Source organism: Amblyomma mixtum, chromosome 5 (genome assembly GCF_055824585.1).
Source record: "Amblyomma mixtum isolate Tamu chromosome 5, ASM5582458v1, whole genome shotgun sequence".
NCBI classification, from domain to species: domain Eukaryota; kingdom Metazoa; phylum Arthropoda; class Arachnida; order Ixodida; family Ixodidae; genus Amblyomma; species Amblyomma mixtum.
In genome coordinates, this window is record NC_143016.1 from 8753309 (window position 1) to 8763038 (window position 9730).

Consider the following 9730-nt stretch of genomic DNA (forward strand, 5'->3'; position numbering starts at 1 on the left):
GGAAGCATAGTGCCGTCACGCGCGTGTTGCCAGATAAGAAAAATAGCAATGAATAAACAATACGATCTACTGCCGAATCTCGCGCTACAGTTATTGCGAGTTTTTTTTTCCCGAAATATAGAGGGCAAGTAACTGTTGCTGCGCCCCACCCGATATGACTTACATTAGATAAAATCAGAGTATAAGAGTGAATTATAAAGTCAGTGGGTTTATAAGGACATATCATAGCTGACAGCTACGTTCAATCGCAGTTATTCAAACCAGATTTCTTGCTGTGTGGTTCTCATATGGCCTTCCTAAGACTTGTTGGCGAAGAAAACTAATCTAGACATTTGAATTGGTTACCGGTACGTATATGTTGTGAGTAATTTGATCTCAAGCCTTTGTTTCTTTATCGTTCATGCAAATGGAGTTACAAACATTCATGAAGCACAGTCATGTCTATGCAGGCATTAACAAGGTGACAGATGTTTCCAGAAAAAAAGAGTAGGATAGATAATATATTTTAAAACCTTTTCAGCTTGTCCACACGCACAGCAATATTATATTTTCTTAGAAGTATGCGTTGTCGTTCACTAAACTGAATGCCTTCAGCAAAACCACGCGAACAATAGCAATAGTTTTCAGTCCGTGTTAGTATGTATTCTTTCTGTTCAAGTCCTGCTCGTTCAGTAGATTTATTTTTGCAAAAACAAAACTTATTTGGTGTAAAATATTGTTCATAAATAAAGAATTTTTTTATGCAGTTTTTCAAATGTTTTACCGAAAACAAAGTACAGCCATGGGTTTATAAAAACCAAAATCATTGTTATCTGCCTTCTTACATAGAACAATTATTTTTGCTGTTTGCATTTTTTTATTCAGGATGTATATCGGTGCTTAAACAGAAGTTACATACGCGTATGTCTGTAATAATAGGTACAATAATTCGTACAAGAATATACTTGAGGCCTTTCGGTTTAGGATAAAACCCGATTTTGACCGATTCTTGTACCCCGAACAAACTTCTTAAAATTGGAGTACACCATTATTTCTGCCCGAGAATGCGCCTTCTAGATAAATTTTTCAGTGGGCAAAGATGAAGAAACGGCGCAAATACTATCGGATGCGCTCTGCTTATTCAAAAGGGGTGTTCTCGCGGTCGGCGGATGATCTCACTGATTTGACGCTGCTTATTGATGACGCAGCTTAACAGGAACATAAATCCGAACACCATATTTCAGAAATGAGAGGATAATTAAAGCATGGGTACTGCGTATGAGACTGTTAATGTACTTGACAAAGTTAATTGTTATACATAAGGAAGAAACACTGATATGGTGCAACCTTTACAAAAAATGTTTAGTGCAACCTGCCATTTTCATTTCTTTTCGAAACAATGAGCACAAAAAAATGTGCTTTAAGTCACGCAGAAAATCCAGCGTTCATTTTATATCGCCTTTTGCTGCAAAAAAATGACCCGTAAAATTCCGAATTATAGACATTCTTTGCTGAATAACCTAATCACGTACCCGAATTTTTGTAACCGAATTTGAGCTCAAACAATGTCACTCAATTTTTACCTCCAAAATTCCGGAAAAAATAAAACCTGGGAATGAAAGGCCCTAAGTACTTCACAGATCTTATCTGAATACCATCAATGTCACAGCTACAGCTATTATTAAGGTCTTGAATGACAGATATTGTCTCGTAATTGGTTGCAAAATATCGTTTTGTCACTGTGGATATCATAGTATTAACTAGGATCATGTAAGGGTTTGATAGCGGCTATGGTGGTAAAGTTTCTTAAATGCATTGAACGCTCTGTTACAGATACTTTTGCTTAAGCTTTAGGTTTCATGGAGTACAGTGTGGTTGCTACAACAAATCATACGCCGCCCGTTTTTAACTTTTTTCTTCGTTAATCTGTTCCAGTATTTTTAACTAAGAGTCGATTCTTAATCAGTGGACTCTGCTCAACGTCTCTTACAGTCGAATGTGAAATCTGATGGGAAAGACCACTGTTATCGGGTAATCACTGTTTCCGCGGAACTGGAAGATTAAGAAATCGGTAAACAAGCATGGGGCATTGCCCCGAGTGTAATTTTTTCCCGGTGCGTCAGAACATGCCACGGCAATCTGTGAAACTCCTTTCTCACCAAGCTGTGCACTTTGGTGGCTCGGTATCAATCCGCAGTGTCCACTTATAAGGACGGGACATTTTAGTTAAAACTATTCAACCATTGATTCTGGAAAGTGAACTAGTCGCGAACTGTACTCTTGTATTTTTTGAGGGACTGTGGTCCCTTATCGTGTAAACATGCAGTCCAATAAAATTCCCTTGAGTGAATTTTCCTTCTAAGAAGTCCATGCGCCTGTTGAACAAAATTTGAAGGCATGGTTTCTTTTCCTGGCGTTCGGACTCGAGTAGCGTGGCCGGGTTGGAAGAGTGACGATGACGAACGAGCACATCTTCGACGGTTGTCCGCCTGGTTGGGTTTCTGAAACAAAAGTTGAGGAATACTGACACCAGCCAGTAATTTATTTTCAACCCAACGTTTCGAGAGCGACTCGGTCCCTTCTTCAGGGGTGACTGAAATGCGAGCCAGCAGCGGCAGGGAGCGGCCTTCTCTTTCCGAGAGGCTTTCCCTTTGCTAACGCGTGGCGATGTCCATAACCGTACGCGGAGGGGAGCGTTCCCGGAGTCCTATTCACCGTCTCCTTTGTGAGCCGGATGCGCCACGTTTCGACATGGCGCATCTTGAACGGATTAGGCTCCACGACCAAGACGCTCACCTCTGCGAAGGAGACTCTGTGGTCGGCGCGTTCGCAGTCGTGTTCACAGTCGTGTTCGCAGTGCTCGACGAGGGGGTTGCCTTCCGAACTCATTGACCGGACGTCAATTTTGTGTTGCCTGATTCGCTGATCGAGGTTTTTTGTTTTGCCGATGTATGAGGCCGGGAACTTGGAGCATGGGATTTTGTAAATTACACCCGGTTGTTTTTCTCTGGGGACGCAGTCTTTGGGTTGTGGTAGAAAGCGGCTGATTGTTGAAACGGGTTTGTGCGGAACTCGGCTGTCGTGTTTTCGTAGAATGCGCGCCTCGCTCGCGCCCCTCACGTGTGGAAGTACAATGCGAGCGCGTTTCGTTCCCTTTCCCTTTCGTTTCCCTTCTGAAGGAACCAGCGCGAAAAACGCTGGTTCGTTCGCGCTGGTTCCAACAACAAGTGTTGTTTCCCTGTTGACTGGCCTCCCTGTCCTCCGGGCCTGACGGCGGGAAACGCGTTGAAGCCACGTGTGTAGCCATCTTTCTGCGGGTTGGCGAACACGGTGGCTTCTTCTTTTCTCTCCCCTTAGGAGGAGCAATGGCCTTTACTCTCCTCAGAAGAGAGGAGACGACGGATGCCTTATGGTTGATGGGGTAATTGAAATTAAAATTCAAGTAGCGGCCGGTATGAGTCAGAAGCCTTCTGTACACACCGAAGGTCTGCCCCTCGCCTTCTTATAAGACGTCAAGGGATCACAACGCGTTGTTCTTTCCTCGTTCCATTGGATAGAGGGCTCGGTCGAGTTCAGATGTACAAGGAAGTTTTCCCCCTCTGATATCTTTGGGATGCTAACAAAGAAAAAGTGAAGGCCGTCCCTGCCGCTGCTCGCTCGCATTTCAGTCAAACCTGAAGAAGGGACTGAGATGGTCTCGAAACGTTGGGTTGAAAACGAATTACTGGTTTGCGTCAGTATTTCTCAACTTTCGTAACGATGAAAAACCGAAGAAAACTTTATACAAAATATTTACATATTTCACAGCTGGCAGCAAGCCCGCGCGCAGTCCTGCCGGAGGAGGGAGGGACGCCACCGCTGGTATGCGCGGCGCGCGGGGGGGGGGGGGGGGGGGGGTAGTTTTCATTGTTCAGCCTTCCGCATGGGCTGACAGCCACAGCTTCTTTTCCAAGAACCGCCGTACCAACCGGTCTTGCCACCAGCCTAGCACAATATGGTTCAAAACAGAGGTTATCGGAGGTCAACGGGAAACGTGTTTGTCCCGTAGAGGCACTGTAGCTCGTAGCGGTGGACTCAACGCGGATGGTGATGATGATAGTTAGGCTACGCCACCATTAATTACAATAGGGCATCAGCTGACCCTTCCTAGAAGGTGACCTCTGTGCACCTCTGGATGATGTTTAATGTTCAACGCTTCTCTTTGTGAGAATGGCTTTAGAGCGCCAACTAGGCATAACAAAGCCAATTAAAAACCCTAAACCCTATGAAAAGGTAAGCGCACATGTCGCAGTGGCCCGCCAACACCCTTTATTTTTCTTGGTCACCTCGAATAATCTTTGCTCTCTGCATTCATTTTTACCTTTTATAGGGTGGAATAAATCTTTGGGCCCATGTCTCGGCGAGCGCATGCCTCTTCCAATCTCTTCAAAATCAATTTTTCTGAAATAAGCCTGGACGAATTTTTCTCCTCCATTGAGCGGCCGTGCCATTGCTTCAGGGCCAACGACAACAACTTCATCTTTTTTCTATCATCCTTTTCTCGCTCAATTCTTTGTTTTTTCGTTATATCTTTAATTCTCCTGTTGTCTTCTCTTTTTCTTTCTTACGAAAAAGCTTACTTATCTCGTATTTCTTTTGTCGCCATTCCCCCCTCCTACACCCCTCGATCATCCGTGTACGGTGCGGTGCGCCTCAGGCCAGTGCAAACAACAACAGCAACGACATTCTCAACCGCGTGTCGGAGCCTCGCGCTGTCCCGTTCGTGGCCCCCAAGCGAGCTATGGACTGGGGTCGGCTGCTGCGCGGTCTCACCGAGGGCGCGGCCGAGGGCCAGGGCCAGTGCATTTACGCCGCGGTGCACAACATCCAGACGGGGACCTGCATCGCGTATGAGCCGCCCGAGATATGCCCGGTGAGAGCGCCGCAGGCTGCCGACGCGGGTGTTCGGCCAGCACTCGATTCGCTAAGGCCGGCCATTCATCCACATGCGGCGGGCAGTTATCGGGCTGCTGAATGGGTTGACCTTGCAGTACTGGCCAAGTGGTCTGCAAGTGGATATAATTACACGGTGTGATGTTGTGACAGATATCTTTTCGCAGCTGTTAACTCTTCTCGGGCGCTTTCTTGCAGTGCGAAAGCGATTCTTTACATTTAGGAGTAGTGGGAAACGAGGGTTTGTTTTTATTCGCACCATTGCTTTTCGAGACATCCGTATGTGCGAAGCACTGCGCAGCCGCCTCTGCGAGCGGGTTCAAGAATCGCGGAACAGGGAAGCCGCGGGCAGCTTTTTCCTCGTTCAACGCTCGTTAGTAGTAATCAAGCGTCGGAGTCCACTGAGCATCTGCAGCTGGCAGGAGTGCGGCTTTGCATGTGAACATACAGAAATCTAGTCTGGTCGGTTCGGTTCGTTCTTCAGGGGTGACAGGATGGGGACAAGTCGGCCCCGAAATGTTGGGTTTCTCCTCCTGAGGCTTTTGGTCGGAGCGCGTCTTTAACACATCCAAGAGAATCAACCCTCCGCGTCGACCTGTGGCAGCGCGCTTTGTCGTTCCCGAAGCTTTCAGACCCGAGATAAACGCCAGGGCCAGCCCACACCCTCCGCGCAGCCAGGCCAACACCCTACGGGCAGAGACAGGAGAGGATACATAGCTACGGAGCTACATTCTGCGGCCACTTTCTTTGGCAATGCCGCAGAGCTCAGACAGGACGGGAGAGAGACCGCCTCTCCAACTTCCCCCCTTTGACCCCTCCGCACTCTGCGAACACGCGTACAAAAGTCAGCCTCTCTCCCTTTTCTGCCTATCCTCTGCTGCATTTCCAGAAAAAATTGTCCCCGTGTAGCAGCTCAGTGGGAATGCACTTTCAGGAAAAGGCATGGCTTCCGTCAACCGCACGCGGCTACAAGCGAAAAGTTTTTTTTTTTTTTCAGCCCCCACCTGCACAGAAGGAAAACAGGCAGGATGGAAGAAATCCGCGTCCGACACCACATGCACATTTGACCACCGCCACGCGGGCCCCCACTGCAGTGCCTTGCCAAGCGCCATGCCAATCGCGCGCGCGATCACGCGAGTCTTTGAATTGTTTCAACACAGTGTGTAGCTACCTTTGCGAAACGCATTCCAGCCGTAGCTGAGCAGTCGTCATAATCTGGCCGCCACATTCCTCTCGTTTTTATTCGCACAAAGCCCCGAGAAGCGCTGGTCCAGCAAGATTAAATACGCTCCAATAAAATATGACGACGGGGGGTATTTGTCTCTGCACCGGACACCTGAGAAATGGTGGGATCGAGGAAGCGGAAATTCCCCTACCTCCCGCTTTGAGGTCGGCAGCGCACCGTTCGCATTTCCAAGTTCGTGGAAATTTCCATTTCCGCGTCTCCCCTGACACATCCTGGTTCGGCGTGCCTAGCTCCTTTGTTCGGCAAAAGCGGCGGCAGGTCTCGGGTTTACCTGCGCCTTCCCGCCTCCGTCCGGCCGTTGGATCGCCCCCTTCGTGTCCCTTTCATTTGCCGCACGTGCGGCCACCTCAGGTGCAGCGAAACTCGCTAAGAATGCTGCTACGCTTCAAACGCTCCGATTGGTCCAGCCAGGCGCTGCAGCTGTGCGTCCCTGACCGTCGGCTCAGAGAGGCAGATAAAAAAAAAAAAGCAAACTGCGCCTCTCCCGAAGCGTGCCCACTATCTTCTCGAGGCCTTGGCCACTCATCTTATCCCATCCTCCCACCCAAAACGGACGATTTAGTGCAGCAGGAGATCTCGTTTCTAACACGACGCATGCATCGCCCTAAACACTCTTGACTGATGGAGTTCACTGATGGAGTTCTCGCGAGGTCGCGCGTTCGATCCCGGCTGCGGCGGCCGCATTTTGATCGAGGACAATGGAAAATGCACACGTTAAAGAATATTGGGTCACCGAAATTATTTAAGGGCTCCACCACGCGCCTTGAAGAAATGAAAGCGCACTCGATGGAGCGGTTCATCCGGAGTTCGTGACTCTGGTCGTCAGAGAGGAGTAAAATAGCGAAAAAAAAAAGAAAGTGTTTCATGTTCTGTAGGAGAAAAGCAGTGCAGTTAGAAGTGCACCTATTCACAAGTGAGCTGCGCACAGCATTCAAAACGGACTTGTGAGTTTTTTTGTTTAGTAACAATCGCTAAGGTAAAAAGAAAAAAAAAACTGCACAGGGCTAATGAGAACAGATTTTCGTTTCGACATCTTCACTTGTTTACAAAATACTGCTAAGGTTAGAAAAAAAAACAATGACAACACCCCCGGTTACTATTACGAAATTCACACCTTTATAAACACATCGCATATAATTTTTTTACGTCTATAGGGAGTGAGTTTTATAGAAACCACTTTGGGAAATGAACCACCAAAAAATGAACAAAACGACACGGATATTTGCTTGGGCCTCACTGGTTTACTGCAGCGGGTCGTCCTGTACCAGCTTGACGCGATAACTTTCGGGAGTCAGTGTATTTTCTCCTAGTACCCAACGAACTTAGATGCGATATTAAGTGCACTTCGGGCTGGCGTTGAAGAATGTGACGATTTCGGAACGCTAAAATGAGAATATTGTGTCAGGACAGGTGATTTGTCGCATAAAAAGCGTCGGACGATTGCACGCTAAAGAAACCACACAAAAGCATGCCAGTGGCCTAGCACACAGCGCCAAATTCACCTGAGTCTTTGTTTGCTTATCTGCACTCTGCGCCCAATAAAGGGCTAAAAACAACACAAAAGATAAAAAAATTTATACATTTCAAACGAAAAATGACAAAACAATGCGCTGGTAGTATCTCAAAAGGTGACATGCATGAACATAGAAAATACACGATCTTTTCATGCCCTTCATAAAAAATAATCATAAGACGCTTGATTATCAGAAAAGATGACACTCTCTAACTGGTGGCAAAATGACTAACGGAGGAAGAATCGACTACTGGATGCGGTAACGCATTCTATTCGTTAATTACCCTGGAAAAAATTTGACGCACGTTCGTCGCAATGCTGCCGAACCTTAAGGCAGAGCGAAAGCTGTTTTTCTGAAATTTTGTCTGCAATTGTTTGCACATTGCTTTCTGCAATTGTTGCTTTTATTGATGTCGTTTTTATGCTTGTTTATTTTTATTATTCGTTTTATTATTGGTTTTATTTTGTTTGTTATTTTATTTGTTCCTTGCTACCTCCCAAGGTCGTTTCGCATACCGACATGAACTTGAAGAACGGGAGCAGTAAAGCTTTCGCTCTAAAAGGCGATTTTTGAACGTATCATTGCGTCACTAGGGGGTGGTGGCTGTATGCACAAACTGTGTCGACGTCTGAAGCTTTAACGTGGCGAAATTACCTAGAAGTCAGATAAATTAATTTTAACTTGTTTATGAATTAGGAATAAAAATTTTAATCGATCAAACTTGGTCCGTAGTTCTAAAGCGGAAAGGTTAGCACGCCTGCATAGTTCAGTAGGAGAGATGTACTCGCCGATGTGCTCCGAACATCGCTTATTGTTTTTTGAAGACAGGCGAATTCATTTAGAAGCCCTCTCTGAGCATGGCGTCAGAATCTGTCTTCAGAAGCTTAAGAGGTCTTTAACAGTGCCAGTTGCTAAAAGCCCGGTTCCACATTGATCCTGGCGTTTCCCGAGGCCAGTTTACCAGCGCTAGCAAGTGTCTTCAAAGTGGACGCTCGGCCCGCAGGGAGTGTCCGAGTCCGAGGTTCGTGAGCTGGCGGCATCGCACCGCAACCCCTTGCGCATGTACAGCGGTGGCGTGAGCATCTGCAAGCTGCGCTTCACGTTCCTGAAGATGGAGGGCAAGAACGTCATCTTGCTGCGGAGGCCAGATGCGAAGTGCGCCGTCGGCTTTGCAAACACCGGTATGGAAGCCTGAAGCCAGTAGTTGCGGTTCTAGCTCCGTATATACGGGCCTAACAAGCGAAATTAAATTTGGGGAGTTATGTCCTCTGTTGAGGGCATGCGAACAGTGCATCAAAAAGAAATGCGCTGCACTCTGAACGCGACTGCAATCGAAACCGAAACTTAGATAAAGCTTTCGCCTGCCCTCTGGTGGTAAACATTCCACAAGGATAGAGAGAACGTCTAGAGGGCAAAGAAACGTGTGCTTTTTTTTTTCATTTTTATTTCGTAGTGTTGGCACGGAGGGGGTGGGGAATATTGCGACAGGAGTTGCAAGGAAACTGTGACGCACACCGGCAATGTTCAGGCCGTGCCGCTTACGTCAGCTAACGTCATGGGCAATGAATCACGGAGAAGACGTATTTTTCGTGGGAGTTGTTACCTGTTAAGTGGGCCAAACAAACAATACACGCAGGTGGCACTGAATAAAAAAAGAGAAAATGGCGATGTAGCAGCCGGCTGAAGCAGGTCAAGGGTTCAAATACTCTCAATTATCGCCGCAATTTAGGGCGCGGGATGAGCGCCCCTCTAGAATGTAATTTGAGGTGTCTTGTTTCTTTTCTAGTGCTCGTTGTCGCTGTCTACTCTGTCCATGAGCCGTCCAAGCTGGTGGTTCCCAAGCTTCAAGAGATGTGCACCATGCTTGTTCAGCAATGTTACTGAAGTGCACTTGCCTGGTCTTCGCATCGCAAAAAAGAACAGAGATCTTCAATAAAACTTTCCAAACGAGCATTTTTTTCCCCCTTGCGCAGCGTACACGCATAAAAAGAGGCACGGTTAGAGCTGTGGAGATATTTGCGTAGTCGGCAGCGTTAAAAAATTCGCTATTCAAGCGCGG

General features: G+C 47.0%; 1 protein-coding gene across 1 annotated transcript; it reads left to right on the plus strand.

Moving 5' to 3' along the window:
• Window positions 1-4717: 4717 nt before the first annotated feature.
• LOC149341269 (uncharacterized) lies at window positions 4718-9622 on the plus strand. The gene is made up of 3 exons (XM_089541947.1): window positions 4718-4891; window positions 8675-8852; window positions 9458-9622. The coding sequence occupies exons 1-3, from the start codon at window positions 4760-4762 to the stop codon at window positions 9553-9555; spliced, it is 408 nt and encodes a 135-aa protein (XP_089398073.1). The 5' UTR covers window positions 4718-4759; the 3' UTR covers window positions 9556-9622.
• The last annotated feature ends 108 nt before the right edge of the window (window positions 9623-9730 follow it).